Genomic DNA, 19,183 nt, shown 5'->3' on the forward strand with positions numbered 1-19,183 from the left:
GTAGGAGACACAACATAAAATTTGTCTTGACACATCATTTGTTTTTTTTTTTGGAAAATTGCACTTTTGGTCCCTCAATTAGTCAATTGTTGCTCGATCTGCAATGTGGTCTCCCACTGTCAATTTCATCCAATTGAGTCCCTATTATCTTTAAATCGTAGTCAATTTGGCCCTCCGGTCATATTTCTCTTAAACTATACTTAATACCATGGACAGAAATGTAATTTCACAATGCCCTCCCTTTACCCCTAAATTCTTACACGCCATTTCATTTCAACCCTAAATTCTTATACGCCGGCAGAGGAGTTTCGTGGTCTGGGGAGTAGTGAAACGACGGAGCCGAGGGTTTTCTTGTGTAACTATTGCCGGAGTAAGTTCTACAGTTTCCAGGCGTTGGGCAGCCACCAAAATGCGCACAAGCGGGAGCGGACCATGGCGAATTGGGGGCAGAAAATGTTGGCAGGGGTAGCGGCGTTTGGGTATGACGCACCGATTCACAGGTACCCCAGCATGGCTTCTCTCCCGTTGCATGGCTCGTATAATCGCTCCCTCGGCATTCAAGCCCACTCCATGATCCACAAGCCCGCCGATAGCTATTTTGGTGCTCTGGCCACCCGCGCTGGGCCGCATCCCATCTACGGCTACAATGGGTGGCCAAAAAGGCCGCTCGATCAACAGCCGGTCGTCGGATGCCTGGCCAGGGAGTGTTTAGGGTCGTCGTCGAACAGCGCCGCCGCTATATTTAATACGGCGGAATCCGATGGGGTAGCGTCGACAGAGGTGGTGGTGCTTATCATATCAAGATTATAACAATCAAGCTGAGTTGAATAAGTTAGACTTATCCTTTAAACTGTAATTTTAGGTTTTTTTTTTTAACGAGAGTAGTAGTAGTAATTTTTCCGTTTTCCGGCGTATTCTCCCTTGGGTGTTCGAGTTTATCCATGGTTTCTTGGGTGGTCAACGGAGGTTTTCACCGGCTGCTTGCTTAGAATTTTTCCGGTAGTCAACAGTACACCGTCTTCCTGTTTCGTCTGGTTTTTCCAGCCGGTAACAGTTCTATTGAAGGAACTTCGGTGGTCAACAGTCCACCGTCTTCTTCATCTGGTATTTCCGGCTAGTGAACTGGATTTTTGTGGTAGTCAAAGCTCTGTGCCGGTTTTCTTCTGTTTTTTCCAGCTAGTCAACTGGGTTTAACGACGGACGACGGTCAAACCTCTGCAAATGATTGAATGGAAGCCGGAGATACTACCTTACTCTAACAGTACACCATCTTTGTAAATTTCACATCTTTGGGATTAAAATGGCGTGTAAGAATTTAGGGGGTAAAGGGAGGGCATTGTGAAATTACATTTCTGTCCATGTATCAACTTTAGTTTGAGAAAAATTTGACCGGAGGGTCAAATTGACTACGATTTAAAGGTAATAGGGACTCGATTAGATGAAATTGACAGTGGGGGACCACATTGCAGATCGAGCAACAATTGAGGGACCAAAAGTGCAATTTTCCCTCTTTTTTTTTTTGGTACAAATTGACACATCATTTGTTGATGTTATATCATACATTTTTATTTTTATTTTTTACAACAATAAAGTGTTGAATCAAAATTGAATGCAATCTTTGTTTAATTAATTGTATACATGTAGTTAATTATACATTAATATTCAAACATATGTATTATGATATATTGAGTTTTTAAATACAATAAAGTACAATAATCTATGCATCACACTAGCAAGTAGGGCTGGGCACTCAGGTTTCAATTTTAAAAAAATTAAACCATTCGGTTTAAAATAGAATTCAGTTTCGGTTTGAAAAGTTCGGTTTCGATTCGGTTCAATTTTGGTGGAAGTCCACTATTTGAACATTTCTTTTTTTGCCTGACCGATTGTTCAGTTGGCTCACTTGGAGTGTCACTTGAAGTGTTTTGTTGATGACAATATGAAGAATCATCCATCTATAGTTAATATTTAATTTGAAAAATAAGAATTATTAAAATATCAAATGTTGGGACTTATGACTTAGAGTTGAGATCTGAGGACTTGAAGAGTTGTTATTATTAATTATTGTAATATGTATATATAATACTAGCATTTTGCACGCGTGATGCGCGAAATTTATGCCCAACATTGAAAATTGATAAATGCAAATAATTACAAATAATTATAGTTCAAATTATATTTCGCAATACCTTAATTTAGTAAATTTTAATCACCGTATTTGGAAACTATAGAGATGAACAAAATTGATATTTTGTTCATTAATAATGTAAACAATTTTGATATAATTTATACTTTATTTTTACAATAAATAAATAAAATATCTATACTACTAATCTAGTAACTGGTCACATATATTGGTGTGTATGCGTGCCTATATATATACACACATATATGATTTACTATTCATAAAAATTTAATTAAAATATAATCAACAATTAAAGTAATTATACAATGATTTTAATAAAATGATAATTAAAGAATAGGAAAAAGATATCATAGATAATTAAATATAGGTGTATGATAATAATGATAGAATTATGAAAGTTTTAGAATTAAATAGTAACAATGTTATAACGGTATAAGGGTATTTTAATCTAACAAGAAAGTAGTAGGGACAATTTTATCCATTACAATTGAAGTGTACAACAGTTAATAAAAAATGTATACCTTTATTAACATACAAATGTAAACATTGACACAAATGTGCCTATAGTTTAATGGGTAAGTTTCTTGATTTCAAATTTGGTAATTAAGGGTTCAAATATCACTTAAGATATTTAAATATATTGTATATATTTATTATATAAAAAAATTAAAAAGAAAACGATCAGTTCTTCAATTTTCGAGTAAAACCCGAACCAAACCGATCGGGTTACCTAAACCGATGGTTTAGGACCGAACCTCAGTTCGAATAATCCTAACCGAAGTGGTCAGCCCTACTAGGAAGCCAGAAAAAGACTTGGTAGACTTGACTATCGTACGTGCACCACTTAATGGGCAAGTTTCCTTAGAACATGCTAATGTTTGAAATTTAAATTAATTATTATTATCCTCGGATTCAGGAAAAAAAAAAGTGTAGCATTGGCCTTGTGTAGATGGGTTGCATCATTAAGTTCATCTTGGATCAATTTAACTGTAGTTGAATTGCAATTCAGTTGATGTCTCAATTACATTGTTTAGTTAGAGGAACAGAATTGCAATTCCCTCTTTTTGTTGAATTGTAATTCATGGGGTATCCCGTATCCTCATGAATTGCAATTCAATGAATTTGAGAAAGGAAAAACATATGAAATGACATTACTACTATTGGTTGATATTACTATTATTATTACATAAGGATATTTTAGTCTTTATACCACTTATTTCTTTTTCAATTTCAATAATTTTATTTCTCTCCACCAAACAATGTAATTTGAATTCCTACTTTATTCCCACCCTATTCTTTTTTCACCGAATTATAATTCATTTTCTCATAATTTTTTCCTTCCAACCAAATGCCCCGTTAGGAGTAAAAGTTCAGATTTATTTTCAAAAAAAAAAGGTTGAGATGTGTGGCAGTAGACTTGACGGTAGGGCAGGGCAGAGGAAGACTAGATTGGTAGACTTGACTTAATTAATAGCTTACGCGTTATGATGTGTGACTTGTGAGCTTGGTTTGGTTTGGTTTCCTACCCATTATTATATTGTTGCTCCTCCGATCCTTTGATTACACATACACACACACAATGATGGCGACTTGGCATTACATTTACTACACCCAAACCCAGTCATCATTACGTATCCTTGCAGCAGCGCAAGTTCTCCTAGTACTAGTAGTAGTTATCCTTTGTTCGCAATCCAGCCTGCTTATCTGTGGCCAACCGCAACCGCTTGCGGAGTATAATATTGGCAACTCCTCCTCTATTATTTCCTGGACCGACAGTAATAGTAACTACTCCTATGACGCAAATTATGGAGTTGGATTATCCAGGGTTATCCTGTTCAGACAAATCAATTCTTCTACCAGCTTCGCATGTGGCCTAATCTGTGATTACTTTGGCACTACCTGCCTCTTCGGTGTCCTTGTTTCCCAATATTTTTATTACAACTCGCCTCACAACCACCAGTATCTAATTTGGTCTGCTATCCAGAAGCGAACTGTGACAGTAAATGCAAGCTTGGAACTGAGGCGAGATGGAGGGTTGTTTCTGATGGAGTCTGACGGATCCCTGGTTTGGTCCACGCACACCAATACCAATGTCTCCGGTTTGAAATTGACGGATAAGGGAAATCTTGCCATTTTTGGACAAAATAATGAAACCATTTGGCAGTCTTTTGATTATCCAGTGGACGTTATACAACCTCGTCAAGGGCAAGTAAAAAATGGTAGGGCAATGGAGCTTATCAGAGGCAGCATATCAACTTCAAACTATGGAGAAGGTTAGCTAGCTAGCTACTGTTCATTCTTTTTTGTAGCTTTTCATTATATTGTGACTATAAATATATTTTTATTTGAAATTGATTCAAAAAGTTAATTCCACTAGAAGCCTCATGACTTTAATCTCAGATTATTGTTTTTATCATTTAACATTAGACTATTACTCCGTATTATTTTTAGATAATTTTAGTTATTTTCATGACTTTTTTTTTCTAATTTTAGTAAAGACATTTTTGTATTTTCATATTTTTTATTAGTTTTTCAGTTTCAACTAGTTTAATTAGTTTAGAACTTAACTAAAAAATAAAAATTAGTTGAAAATGTGGTTATTAAAAATCAAAAGGTTACCTAAAATTCAAAATTAATTAAATTGGGAAAATATGAAGACACCAAAATACCCTTACTAAAAATATGAAAAAGACTAACCAAAATATAACAGTCTAGGTTGTTAAATGACAAAAATAATAGTCTAAATAAAATTTGAAATTGCTATCAAAGACAAGAAAGCTAAGATGAAATTAAGTCTTAATTCAATGGAATCTTTGAATATATAAATATATAAAGATCTTCTAATTTTTGTGTACATCTATAATCACTTTAATTATACTCGCACACTTTAATGATAAGCAGCAGCTTTTGTGTGGAAAATTCTTCAGATGGGGTTCCATTATCTGTAGTTCTCCTGTTCCGTCATGGCAGCATTCATTATGATGGGATGTTTACGTGTGGCTTAATCTGTGATGACTTCGGCACTACCTGCCTCTTCGGTGTCCTCTTACTCCAGGATATTGATATACCCAATGAATTAAACTTGGATTACCAGAGTCTAGTTTGGTCTGCTAACCGGAACCATCCTGTCACAGTTAATGCAACCGTGGAACTGAGGCGAGATGGAGGCTTGGTTTTGATGGACTCTAATGGAACAGTGGTTTGGTCCACACACACTAATGGGACTCCTGTCTTGGGATTGAATTTGACCGAGAATGGAAACCTTGTCATTTTTGGCAAAAATTATGAAACCATTTGGCAGTCTTTTGATCATCCTACAGACACTATACTACCTGCTGCTTGGAAAGTAATGTCGTCCGGTCTTAGGGGACAGACGATTCTCAAAGCCAGTATATCAAAATCAATTTTTGGAGAAGGTTTATATTCACTCTACATTGATTATGACTATTCGGCTTATGCTTATATACGCTCCTCTAATGCGTATTGGTATCAATATGCTAATATAGAAGATATGTCCAATTATTTTCCAAACAATGCATTCATCAAGTTTGAGCCTGATGGACATTTGAGAACGTATGGAATTGAGTCTTCTGACTGGGCGGAAACTGCTGATGTTTTTACACCTCCTACTGGTTTTTGTGGATACCCATTGGCTTGCGGAAAATACGGTGTTTGTGATGGGTATAATCAAAACTGTAATTGTCCTCCTGATCATGAACTGGGCTTTTTCACGCCAGTTAACCGAAGTCAAGCAACCCAAGGATGTTCTTTAAATACTCCCATTTCGTGTGAGCATTCCCAACTCCACACTCTTCTGGAGATGAAGAATACGAGTTTCATTGGCCACAATGTGAGAGACGAATTTGGTGACTACACTGATTTACAAAGTTGTAAAAACAGATGTTTGAGGGACTGCTCATGCAAAGCACTTCATTTTTATGGTGGTTATTCAAAAGGGTACTGTTTATTGCTGAATCAAGTTCTCTCCCTTGTGACCATGGACTACGTGGGAAGCAACAAATCTATTTATCTGAAGGTGCAAAATTCCTCGACTCAGCTATCAATTCCAAAAACTACTCATCCATGGGTTCAACAGAGGCATGCCAAAATTATATTGGGGACTATTGGTGCTTCCATGGCTGTGCTTGTAATAATCACCATTTATTTTTTGTTGGTTAGAAAGAAAACAGTCCAACCTGAAGATGAGGAAGAGTTTTTGGATGGTCTGCCAGGGTTTCCTACTCGATTCTCTTATCAAGACTTGAGTGCTATGACCCAAAATTTCAGTACAAAACTTGGAGAAGGAGGGTTTGGTTCTGTTTTTGAAGGTGCACTGTGCGGAGGCACTAAGATTGCAGTAAAGTGCCTCAAGGGAGCTGATCAAATCAAGAATTCATTTATGACAGAAGTTGTAACAATTGGAAGCATTCATCACGCCAATCTGGTAAAATTATTAGGATTTTGTGCTACAAAATCACAGAGGCTTCTAGTCTATGAATACATGGTGAATGTCTCTTTGGACAGATGGATTTTTAATGGGAAGAAGGAACATGGTCTCAATTGGCAAACCAAAAAGAAAATCATGCTAGACGTTGCCAAAGGGTTAGCATATCTTCACGAAGATTGCAACCATAAGATCATTCACTTGGACATCAAACCTCAGAACATCCTCTTGGACCAAAATTTCAACGCAAAAGTTGCAGACTTTGGTTTGTCAAAGCTGGTAGCAAAAGACCAGAGCAAAGTGGTGACAACAATGAGAGGAACTCCAGGCTACATAGCCCCAGAATGCACGAGCTTGATTATAACGGAGAAAGTAGATGTGTACAGCTTTGGGATCGTGATGTTAGAAATTGTTTGCGGGCGGAAGAATGTGGACTGGGATCAGGCCGAGGAAGAAGAAGTGCATTTGCTGAGTGTGTTCAAGAGAAAAATAGAAGAAGATGAAGTTGGTGAGATGTTTGATATGTACAACAAGGATTTGGAAGTGCAGAAAGAAGAAGGAATAGAAATGATGAGGATTGCTGGTTGGTGCTTACACAGTGATTATACAAAGAGGCCGTCCATGTCACAGGTGGCGAAGGCATTACAAGGTTTGGCAAGTGTTGATAATAACTTAAACTTGGATTACAACTTCAGTAATGAGGAGGGGGAAGTAGCTCCTGATGCTACCAGCAATACAGTATTAATTCCATCAATTTTATCTGGGCCAAGGTGAAGTAGGTACGTGCTTAATCCATTGTTCTGTCACAACATAAAGCAAATTAGATAGTGCATATCAATTTCCTGTTAATCTTTTTGTTTCAGTTTACACCTTTAGGCTTTAGCTTGTATAATTTTAATTGTGTATGATGGACCTAATTCAAACTGATGCAATTTTGCAAAAAACTAGTTATATGTATTAATGCATATGCTGCATTTCAAAAATAAATTAGTAGCTTCCTAACATTTTTCTCATTTTTATCGTTATTATTTTAAATAAATGACATAATTTACCATCGCAATTAAAACCCAACTTTTTCTCATTCTCTTATATTTGTATGCATTCACCACCTAGTAACTCCTTAATCTTCAAACAAGTCTTCAGATCTCTGGTGTGGTTTTTCTTTTTCTTTTCATTTTTTTTAACCCACTCCACGCCCATGTGTTAGCCTCCTCCTCCTCCCAATATGGCTCCAACATACTATTACTATTACTATTACTATTGCTCCAACAAATGATAATATGGATGAAGATAATTTTAAGTGGACCAACGAATACGTGGTGTTTTTTTTTTTGTGAGATTTGTATCAAATATATTCGAAAGCATGAACATAGGTTAATGAAATGTAAAGAGATTAAAGAAGAGTTTGAAGCTACTGCAAAACGAAAAATTGCATATAAAAGTTTAAAGAATAAGTGTGATGCTAGATCATGATTATGTTAATAGTTTTATTTCAAAAATGTTAAATTTTAATAGGTAAACAAACCTATTTAAATTTAAAAATATTTAAATTTTATGAAGATGTCCTTTTTAACCTTTTTACATTTATCAACTTATCAAAAAACTAATTTTACCAAACACTTTTAAGCATAATCAACTAGTTTAACAGTTTTTCAGGTTTCACCTACTTTTCAGCTTTCAGCTAAGTTTGCAAAACATAGTCGTAGTCACTATTTTGAGGGTATGCTATGAGTAAAACTCACTTTTATATAATAGCTCACAAACTACAAAAGATGAGTAAACCACGTTAGGGCATTGGGTTAACTTCCAATTCTATATAATAGCCACAAACCACAAAAGAACTAGAAAGATCATGTGCGTTGAGTTTGACTGAGAGAGTAATGACAATAATTAAACTCATTAATTACAAATCAAAGGCTTAACCCACTCGATCATCCCCTCCGGGATAAAATGTATGCCTCGCCTTCAAGAATCATGCAACTCAATATTCATGTAATTAATTACAGTTTTTATCTTGTCAAATTTTTTCTCAAAGTAAAATATTTATAATTTTTGATAAATAATATATTTTTCCCTATTAAAATCACCTGTAATGTTACTCACAAGTCACAATATGGCACATTATCTATGGCTTTTTTTAAAACTATTTGTTTTTTGACTACTTAATAAATTAGTTGACCATACTATAAATTAATAAACAAAATAATTAAATAAAAAATATTAATACAATAATTGCATGTTCGAAAGTAAATATTAAATGAGTAATACTTTAGTAGGAGACACAACATAAAATTTGTCTTGACACATCATTTGTTGATGTTATATCACATTTTTTTTTTACAACTAACAATAAGTGTTGAGAATATTGTCAATCGAAATTGAATGCAATCTTTGTTTAATTAATTGTATACATGCAGTTAATTATACAATAATATTCAAACTTGTGTACTATGATATACTGAATTTTTTAATTCAATAAAGTAATCTATGCATCACACTAGCAAGCAAGGAAGAAAAAGACTTTGTAGACTTGACTATCGTACATGCACCAAGTCAATGAGTAAGGGCTTATTTGGCAATTAGCAGTTAGCGGTAGCAGATTGTATTAGCGATTAACAATTAACGTATTGTGTTAGCGGATTTGACCAGCAGATTGTATCAGCGGTTTATAAAAAAGATATTTAGTAAAATTAGCGGTTAACATGTAAAATGACCAAAAAGATATAATAATAATAATAATAATAATAATAATAATAATAATAATAATAATAACAAAAAACAGAAAAGATGTGGGATTAATCGAAAGTTTAATAAAAAAAAAAAAAGGGTGTTGGCTCCCTTATAAAAGGGAGCTCAACGCCCCTTTAGGAAAAGAGTATAGAAGCCTGAGGCTTCTTTAAATAAAGAATCCTCCGGCTTCATTAAAAGTTAAAAGTTAAAAGTTAAAACGATGTAAATATTTTTTTAATTTTATTTTTAATAATTGGAGGGTCTTTTGGGGAAGGAAGATTCCTTTCCCAAAATGCCAACTCAACAAGCTGCTAAATGTAGTGTGTTGAACTTCAGCGGTTTGGAGTAGTCCACTGCACTTCAGCGTTTTGACCGGTCAAAACGTCAAAGTTGGCGGATTCGCCAATAACTAAACATGTTTCTTTGGAACATGCTAAAATTTGAAATTTGAATTAATTTTTACTATTCGCGAATTTAGGAAAAAATGATATTATTATTAAAAAAAATTGGGGTCAAAGGGTACCTATGAGGTCATGTACTATAGTGAGTGATAATAGTTAAAGCTAATTATTTAATTTTTTACCACCAACCTACCTTAATTTTGAAACAATTAAGGACAATAGCGAATGTGCTGATATTATCTCTGCCACATCATCAAACTTACATGTCAATTTATATATTATTTTATAAATATTTAAAATTAATTATTTTTACCATCAATATATTACATTAATATGTCCAAAACAAAGACACACATACATGCTTATATTAAGATTTGAACCCACAACCTCTTATCTTACATAGAAAATACACTCATTACCACTCTACCATACTCTTATCTAGTTTTTTTTTTTTTTTTTTTTTTTTTTTTTTTTTTTGTATATAATGTAAACAATGGTTAAATGCCATTATAAAATGTGATAGTTACATCTAATGTGATGGACTCTTTGTAAACAATGGTTAAATGACCTCTTGATAGATACACCCGACACTAATTAATTTATTCTTCCATTATCTTGTCGAGTCAAATTAAAACGTTTTTATAAAAAAAAAAATGTGATTTGTAAAAAAACTAATAGTCGAGTTTTTGATTATATCACACTGCGACTATTAAAACTCGATTATGTATTTTTATCCAAAACTAACTAAGCTATACATGCGTGCAACAATATATTAACCCTAAATAATGTTGGAAAAAATTGCTTGTATTCTACAATATTTTTAAGATAGGAATAAAGGTCAAATAGGTCATCGAACCACACACAATGATGCAATTAGGCAACTGAACTCAAAAAAATTACAATTAAGTACCTAAACTAACAAATTTCAAACAATTTGTCTAATTTACAAGTTTTCCCCCTTTCTAATAGGTCACCTAATTTAAAATATTTTTTAAAATATTTTTTAAAAAAAATTAATTAAAATAAACTAAAATTATAATTTTTTTAAAAAAAACAAAAAAAAAAAAAAAAACAAAAAAAGCTTCATCTTCGGCCATGGGCCATGGAGACAAAGGGACCTTCGTCTCCATGGCTGGAGACGAAGATGGGATCTTCGTTTCCATGGCCGGAGACGAAGATCCGGGATCTTCGTCTCTGGCTGGAGACAAAGATACCTCCGCCTCCATAGCCGGAGACGAAGAGTCTCCTCGGAGACGAGAGGTTTTCTGTTTTTTTTTTTTTTAAATTTTTTTATTTATAATTTTAGTTTATTTTATTTATTTTTAAAAAAAAAATATTTTTAAAATATATTTTAAATTGGGTGACCTGTTGGAAATGGGAAAAACTTTCAAATTGGACAAATTGTTTGAAATAGATTAGTTTAGGGACTCAATTGTAGCTTTTTTGAGTTTAGTGGCCTAATTGCATTATTGTGTGCAGTTCGATGGCTTATTTGATCTTTATTCCTTTAAGATACATCAAAAAATACATAAGAAAGTAAGGGGAAAAAATTGGATTACTTGACATCTTCACATGTGTACTCACTTTCTACAAGTCTTTAATCTCTCTTTACAAGCAATAGGGATACCCGATTAAGGGATGAATATTATGTAGTGATTTTAATTTGATAGAAAAATGACATTAAATTTTTTGTATTTATTTTTTAAAAAAACCATACCATATATAATTACGTGTATTCATTTTAGAATAAGAAGAGTATAAAAATGTTATACCTATTACTATACAATATACATGACTCGTCTCGTTTTAATAAAGATGAACTAACACATCATTACATGCTTAGATGGTATGTAGTGACCTCTTTCATATGAGAGGTCATGAGATTGAACCTTAGTGGAGGCTAATGTATACTTAATTGCTATATTAGCAATTTTGTTAAATCCAAGTTGTCAAATTTACAAATTTGCTTGTCAATTCTAACAATAGATAAAGCAATCCCGTTGTCTAATCAGTGCAGAAATGTACATCTACCAAAGAAGACCAATCATTATTGCATGGAACATGGTCCACACAATTGTGTGTATCATAAATAAAAAGTATATTTTTAATATATTAAAGGTACATTATTTATATACGTAAGATATATTTTTTTAAAGTATTTTTTTAATATACTAAGGGTACATTATTTTATATAATGTGCCTTCAGTACAAAAATAATGTGTCTTCAATACAAAAATAATATACTTTTAATATATTAAAAATGTACCTAATATTCATGGTCCACACAATAATTGACGGAGCATTATGCTGTGCAACTGTGTGCACCATGCATGGTGCACACGGAAAACGATGCCGTTTTGATGTCCGACTTAAAAAAAAAATTAAAATTGCATAACTACACATTCATAACTTCATAACTACACATCCAGAATTATATAACTACACATCCATAACTTTATAACTATACATTCAGAATTCCATAACTACACATCTATAACTTCATAACTATACATTCAGAATGTGAAATTATAACTTCATAACTATACATTCAGAATTGCATGCATAATTACACATCCATAACTTCATAACTAAAAATCCAAAATTGCATAAGTACACATTCATAATTTCATAATTATAAATCTAGAATATGAAATTATAAAATTATGAATAGCTGTTTATGTAACTAACGTCAATCGAAAATAATTTTTCTTATTTAAATAAAATGACACTGTTTTTACATTCGTGTGCACCATACACGGATGCAGAGCATAATTTGCCATAATTGGCCGAAGACAAGTTGGTAGACTTATCATACACCAATTAGGCATGGGTAAGTTTACTGAAATTCGTTAGAGATGGGGTCCACTGTTAGCCTTGCGAGTGGAATAAATCTTGGAATGTACTACGTAATTGGTATACACTATACTCGTCCCCACACGTAGACCGTAATGATAACCAAAAAACACGGTCGTTGACAAATAACAGAGTTTTTTTTCTTTTTTTTTTTTAATTGAAAACAATAACAGAGCCTTTAATAGAAAAGAATTGTAATTTAGTGGAAAAAATAATTTAAGAATAAATAGAAATTTTAATTACGTTGTTTGGTATCTAAAATAGAATTATTGGGATTAAAATAAAAATTATTGATATAAAAATAAGAAAAAAGGTTAAATAAGCCCTTGAACTTTAACTTAAGAGTCAATTAGGCCCCTAAATTTTTTAAAGGTGCAATTACACCTATCAATAATTCATTTAGGTGCAATGAAGCCCAAAAACAAGTTAATGACCTGCCATCACAGATCATTAGGGCTATTTGACCATTTTCCCTAATAATAATAATAAAGGATACTAGTGCTATTGCACCCATTTTTTTTTTTTTTCTCACAATCACAATTCATGATGTACCCCGAATTACAATTCACAAAAGAGGGAATTACAATTCCATCGAACAAAACATTGTAATTGGAATGACCAAAGAATTGTAATACAATTCATGTCTACCAAACAACTGAAATAAATGGTTCCCATCAGGGTATTTTTTTTGGTGAGGTGGAGAGGGGAGATAGTAGAAGAAACAAAATTGAGTATGTTACAATATTTTGATCTTGGTTTTAGTTGTTGAGAGGTTAACCGAGCTTCTCCTTTGATTAAAGAATAATGGCTTCTCATTTCACTCCATCATCATCATCATCATCATGTACCACAATTTTGCTTGCAGCTCTCTTACTTATCCTTTGCTCACACCAATCTGTCGTTATATGCAGCGGGCAACTTACCAAGACTACTATTGCCAATTCTTATATGCAGCGGCTCCACAGTCCTCCTCCATCATCAGTATCACTCTCTTCTCCAGAAAACAACCCAAGGACGAACCTCAAATTGGTATTGCTGCCTATTGCTGGATCTGCAGGGGTGCTCTTAATCGCAGCTTTTTTCTTCGTCTGGATTGCCCACATGATTAAGAGAATTCAAGTAGAAGATGAGGAGGAGGAGTTCCCGGATGGGGTGCCTGGATTGCCAACTCGATTTTCATATCAGAATCTCATTGCCATGACACAAAATTTCAGCCTGAAACTAGGGGAGGGGGGATTTGGTTCTGTATTTGAAGGTGCATTGCCAGATGGAACTAAAGTTGCAGTAAAGCGCCTCCGGAGATTAGAAGTCAAGTGTTCATTTTGGACGGAAGTGGCAGCAATAGGAAGCATCGATCACGCCAATCTCATAAAATTAATAGGATTTTGTGCTGCAAAGCCACAAAGGTTTCTGGTCTACGAACACATGTCGAATGGCTCTTTGGATAGGTGGATTTTTTATGGGAAGGAACATGGTCTCTCGTGGCATACCAAAAAGAAAATTATGTTAGACGTTGCCAAAGGGTTAGCATATCTTCATGAAGATTGCAACCATAAGATCATTCACTTGGACATCAAACCTCAGAACATCCTCTTAGATCAAAATTTCAACGCGAAAATTGCAGACTTTGGATTGTCAAAGCTGGTGGAAAAAGACCAGAGCAAAGTTGTCACAAAAATGAAAGGAACTCCGGGTTACATAGCCCCGGAGTGGATGAGCTTGGTTATAACAGAGAAAGTAGATGTGTACAGTTTCGGGATTGTGATGCTAGAAATTGTGTGTGGGCGGAAGAATGTGGACTGGAATCAGGAGGACGAAGAAGAAGTGCATTTGTTGAGTGTGTTCAAGAGAAAAATAGAAGAAGATAAAGTTGGTGAGATGTTTGATATGTACAGCAAAGATTTGGGAGCTGAGAAAGAAGAAGCAATAGAAATGATGAGGCTTGCTGGTTGGTGCTTACAGAGTGATTTCACAAAAAGGCCATCCATGTCAATGCTGGTTAAGGCATTACAAGGTTCTGCAGCTGTTGAAACCAATTTGGACTACAACTTCAGTTATCCACCCATTCAAAGAAACACCATATCAGTTGTTGCAACCAGCAGCATAGTATTAATTCCATCAATTTTATCTGGGCCGAGGTAAAGGGCTAGCTAGCTGATCAACCCAATATTCTGTGGCGTCATAAACCAAATTACAATATATGTTTTATGCTTATGAATTTCTGTTAATTTTTATTCCACAATTTGCTCCTTTAGCTTTTACATGTTCCTAGATTTTCACTGTTGTGTCATGTGTGCAATGCTTATTAGGTAGAGCTGTGTGAACAATGTATAGGGTACATTATTTTTGTTTGTATATGGTACTCTGAGATATAACACCCACTCAAGATTGAAGAAGCTAAACAATGTGTTCAGAGTAACATTATTTAGTATCCACACAAACCTCAATCTACTTTTCTCAGAATTAACTGAACGCCATACTGAGGTACAAGAGCTGTTCCAGCTTGAGGAGCATGCGCATAAGAAGGGGACAGCTCGAAAGCATAGCGGCGTAGGATTATAGCCAATGCCATCTTGGCCTCTAACATGGCGAAGTTCTGTCCGATGCAAATCCGAGGTCCCCAGCCGAACGGGAAGAAGGAGAATTGCCCTTTGGTTGCTTTGCTGATCCCTTCCCTGAACCTCTCTGGGTTGAACTCCTTTGCATCTTTGCCCCACATTTCTTCGTCTTGTTGCAGCAGAATGAGTGGGATGAGGATCTGAATTCCGGCCGGTAAGGTTATGTTTCCTAGTTTGGTGTCTTGTTCAATCACTCGGCCAAATGGAACCCCAGGCGGATATAACCTCAAAACCTCGTTCAAGATCATAGTTACCTGCATGCATGTACACAAATTAACAAGGTTAGTCATGGCTCTGATAAAGTTTATGGAGATGAGAAAGAATACTAACAATTTTGAGTTGGTTTAGCTTGTCGGAATCTGGTTCCTCTGTTGTGCCAATGACTTGTAAAATCTCTTCTCTAGCTCGTTCTTGCCACTCCAAATGCTTACCTAGTAAGATCATTGTCCAGACAAGTAAAGTGGAGGTTGTCTCTTGCCCGGCAAAGTAGAATAGCTTGCATTCCTCAATTATTTCATCCATACTCATTCCATAACTCTTACTTCCAAGCTGTTGGATTTCGGTGAGGTTTGATTCCAGCATTATGCCCAATAAGTCATAATTTCTAGATTCCCCTGCCTCAATTGCCTTTATTCTTTTATCAATCATTCCTAGTATTGATGATCTCACTTGGTTAAAGATTTGCTTCATCCTCCTGTTCCTTTTGGTTGGCAAATATCTATATATCCAGAGAAAGAACTACAAAATCAAGATTCAATAATCCAAGCAAGAATCTATTATTGTTGAAAATTGCAGGGATTGATGCTGCATGGTGTGATTGTACCTCAAACCTGGAATATTGTACAAGGACCGTGCTACTTGAATAGCAAGCTCTGCTTGTTCTTGTTGAAGTTCAAATATCTTTCTTCCTTGTTCATAGTTACTGCCAAAGGCTGTTCTTGAAATCCCATCAGCTGTTAGTGTTCTGAGAAAAGGCCAAACATCCAACTCTGATCCTTCTGCGCCCACAAGTTTTTCCCATTTGCTTAGCATCTCTGAACAGCTCAAATAGAATGCTGGTACCATATGCTATATATATGTGTGCAGCAAAAACATAATCTTTATTATCAGTACCAGAGCTACCAATTCAACAACACACCATTCATTAATTATCGATCTGTTTAGCACAGTTAATCATAAATTTGATAGAATAAGAAATGACGTACCTTCAATCTTTCTGCGTGAAAACCTGGATTAAGAAGTCTTCTATGCTTAACCCATTTATCTTTCTCATAAGTTGCCAGTCCACTCAAAAGGATTCTTGGAGGCCTCTGAAACACAGTGTATTTGGAGAATATCTCCCTTATAAGTTCAGGGTCCATGATGAGGACCTCTGGTTGTGGCCCCTTCCACGTAAAAGCATTCTTGCCTGCCAATAAAAACACAACACCAAGAATTAACAAACTACCTTAAATTAATCAAAATTCTCAAACCCCATAAACATGAGAGGAGAGGAAAATGTTAGTTCTTACCATAATTCCTGATAGTTTTGTCAAGGGATGGCAAAACTCTAGGAAAAATTTCATTGGTGAAACTCATAGGCTTGGAATTGGCTTCTGCCATCAACATGGCAGTCTCTTTAAGGTCCCCGAACGGCAGGCGGTAAGAGTTTCCATTGAAACCCTGTTGTCTGAGTCTCTTCTCCAACTTCTTTGGCTCAAACCATAACCAGCTCAAGGTTTTCCAGGCCCAATAAGCCCAGAAAACTACTAAACAAAACATTGCAATGCTAAAGCTGCTCACCATATTCATACTAAAATTGCTCATTGGATACTAGACAAACTGTATATGTACGACTGTAGGTGATGGATAAAAAAGAAAGCAATAAAGCAGAAGTTTCTCTCTTGTTTCCCTTATCAGATTTTTCTTGTTTTCCGCCGCCGGGGGGAAGAAAGTTATCTTTGCCAGAAAAGTCAAAGGATTGTACATGCCAAATGTTATGTAAATCATCATTAACTTGATTCGTTATTATATTTGGGCATCCTAGTATATCTAAACATAATTACTTAATTTTTGAGTAGGTATGACAAAGTATAAAATAGACCATGATCTATATTACATTGTGAATCCTGATCCAAAATAACCTTTATAGATTATATGTTGGAGTTGACATATTATGTACCTGTATTTAAAATTTGTGTGTATGTAAATAAATAATTGAAGACACATTGAGTAATATTTTAATAATATATTTTTGTGTGTAGTTAACTTTTTAGAAAATGTGAAATATGGAGTATATTATTAGAACACAATTGTATCAGATAAAAGTAGCTTTATTTTAACCAAAATTTTCAATACAATTGTATCAATTTGAGACTAGTCCATCCTAGAAAAAAAATGAAAGTTGCCACTTATAAACAAGATAAGAGTGCAAGTTACATTGTAGCATAAAAATTAACAGAGACATCGTATATTGGTGCTTTTATCTCGGCCCGGATAAAACTGATGGAAATAATACTACGCTGCTGATATGGTGTTTCTTGGAATGGGTATATAAAATTGATGGAAATAATACTGCGCTGCTGATGATGGTGTTTCTTGGAATGGGTATATAAACTGATGGCATTAATATTGCGCTGCTGATAATGGTGTTTCTTGGAATGGGTATATAACTGAAGTTGTAGTCTAACTTGGTTTCAACAGCTGCAAAACCTTGTAATGCCTTAACCACCATTGACATGGATGGCCTTTTTGTGAAATCACTCTGTAAGCACCAACCAGCAATCCTCATCATTTCAATTGCTTCTTCTTTCTCAACTTCCAAATCTTTACAGTACATATCAAACATCTCACCAACTTTATCTTCATCTATTTTTCTCTTGAACACACTCAGCAAGGGCACTTCTTCCTCGGCCTCATCCCAGTCCAAATTCTTTCGCTCGCAAATGATTTCTAACATCACGATCCCGAAACTGTAAACATCTACTTTCTCTGTTATAACCAAGCTCGCCCACTCCGGGGCTATGTAACCCGGAGTTCCTCTAATTTTTGTGACAACTTTGCTCTGGTCTTTTTCTACCAGCTTTGACAATCCAAAGTCTGCAACTTTTGCATTGAAATTTTGATCTAAGAGGATGTTCTGAGGTTTGATGTCCAAGTGAATGATCTTGCGGTCGCAATCTTCGTGAAGATATGCTAACCCTTTGGCAATGTCTAACATGATTCTCTTTTTGGCATGCCAAGTCAGACCATATTCTTGGTTCTCATTAAAAATCCATCTATCTAAAGAACCATTTGCCATGTGTTCATACACCAGAAGCCTATGTGACTTTTCATCACAGAATCCAATTAATTTCACCAGATTCGTCACATGGTGGATACTTCCTATTGTCTCCATTTCAGCCAGAAATGAATTATTGATTTCATCTGATCCTCTGAGACACTTTACTGCAATTTTCGTGCCATCCGGCAATACACCTTCAAATACAGAACTAAAGCCTCCTTCCCCTAGCTTCCTACTGAAATTTTCTGTCATAGCACTCAAGTCTTGAAAAGAGAACCCCAACAAACCATCCAAAAGTTCTTCATCCTCCTCTTCCGGCTCAACTGTTTTGTTTCTAAGCATTATAAAATAAATGGCGATTGTTAAAACCACAGCCATGGAAGCACCAATAATCGCCAGTAAAAGCTTTTTGACATTCAGAGTCGTTGGATGACTGTGCCGATTTTCCAAGCTCACACGGGAGAGAACTTCATTTAGAAATAAACAGGACACTTTTGAATAATAATTTCCAAAAAACAACCCTCCATCTCGCCTGAGTTCCACCGTTGGATTAACTGTGACAGGATGTTTCCGGTTAGCTGACCAAACTAGACGCCGGTAATCCAAGTACAAATCATTCTGCATATCCGTACCCCTGTGTGGGATTATTTGGAAACCAAAGAGGCAGAGGATAGCTAGGACGAGAGCTACTACAAAAACTATGGTACATGATGATGAAGAAGAAGCCAT

The 19,183-nt window shown here is 35.1% G+C and overlaps 5 protein-coding genes across 7 annotated transcripts; 3 read left to right on the top strand and 2 right to left on the bottom strand.

The window, feature by feature from the left end:
* Window positions 1-432: 432 nt before the first annotated feature.
* Window positions 433-810, top strand: LOC109187396 (zinc finger protein 3-like). The gene has a single exon (XM_019337580.1). It carries the CDS (start codon window positions 433-435, stop codon window positions 808-810), a length of 378 nt encoding a protein of 125 aa, XP_019193125.1.
* A 2,773-nt stretch (window positions 811-3,583) lies between these two features.
* On the top strand, window positions 3,584-6,636 carry LOC109187397 (G-type lectin S-receptor-like serine/threonine-protein kinase SD2-5). The gene is made up of 3 exons (XM_019337581.1): window positions 3,584-4,419; window positions 5,074-6,557; window positions 6,604-6,636. The coding sequence occupies exons 1-3, from the start codon at window positions 3,726-3,728 to the stop codon at window positions 6,634-6,636; spliced, it is 2,211 nt and encodes a 736-aa protein (XP_019193126.1). The 5' UTR covers window positions 3,584-3,725.
* LOC109187644 (probable receptor-like protein kinase At5g20050) lies at window positions 6,565-15,591 on the top strand. The gene is made up of 2 exons (XM_019337894.1): window positions 6,565-7,094; window positions 15,505-15,591. Exons 1-2 carry the CDS (start codon window positions 6,648-6,650, stop codon window positions 15,538-15,540), a joined length of 483 nt encoding a protein of 160 aa, XP_019193439.1. The 5' UTR covers window positions 6,565-6,647; the 3' UTR covers window positions 15,541-15,591.
* LOC109187638 (cytochrome P450 CYP72A219-like) lies at window positions 14,885-17,086 on the bottom strand. 3 transcript variants are annotated; one of them, XM_019337882.1, is made up of 6 exons: window positions 16,704-17,084; window positions 16,398-16,600; window positions 16,016-16,260; window positions 15,776-15,910; window positions 15,523-15,721; window positions 14,885-15,446 (listed from the first exon to the last, which is right to left on the bottom strand). In XM_019337882.1, exons 1-6 carry the CDS (start codon window positions 16,996-16,998, stop codon window positions 15,018-15,020), a joined length of 1,506 nt encoding a protein of 501 aa, XP_019193427.1. In that variant the 5' UTR covers window positions 16,999-17,084; the 3' UTR covers window positions 14,885-15,017. The 3 variants fall into 3 exon arrangements, with proteins under 3 accessions (XP_019193427.1, XP_019193426.1, XP_019193425.1); XM_019337881.1 differs by having other exon boundaries at window positions 15,523-15,906; window positions 16,012-16,260; window positions 16,704-17,086; XM_019337880.1 differs by having other exon boundaries at window positions 15,523-15,910; window positions 16,704-17,085.
* Window positions 17,087-17,653: 567 nt separating this feature from the next.
* Window positions 17,654-19,183, bottom strand: LOC109187398 (G-type lectin S-receptor-like serine/threonine-protein kinase SD2-5). The gene has a single exon (XM_019337582.1). It carries the CDS (start codon window positions 19,181-19,183, stop codon window positions 17,654-17,656), a length of 1,530 nt encoding a protein of 509 aa, XP_019193127.1.

The sequence above is a fragment of the Ipomoea nil genome, unplaced genomic scaffold (assembly GCF_001879475.1).
Source record: "Ipomoea nil cultivar Tokyo-kokei standard unplaced genomic scaffold, Asagao_1.1 scaffold1421, whole genome shotgun sequence".
NCBI lineage: Eukaryota > Viridiplantae > Streptophyta > Magnoliopsida > Solanales > Convolvulaceae > Ipomoea > Ipomoea nil.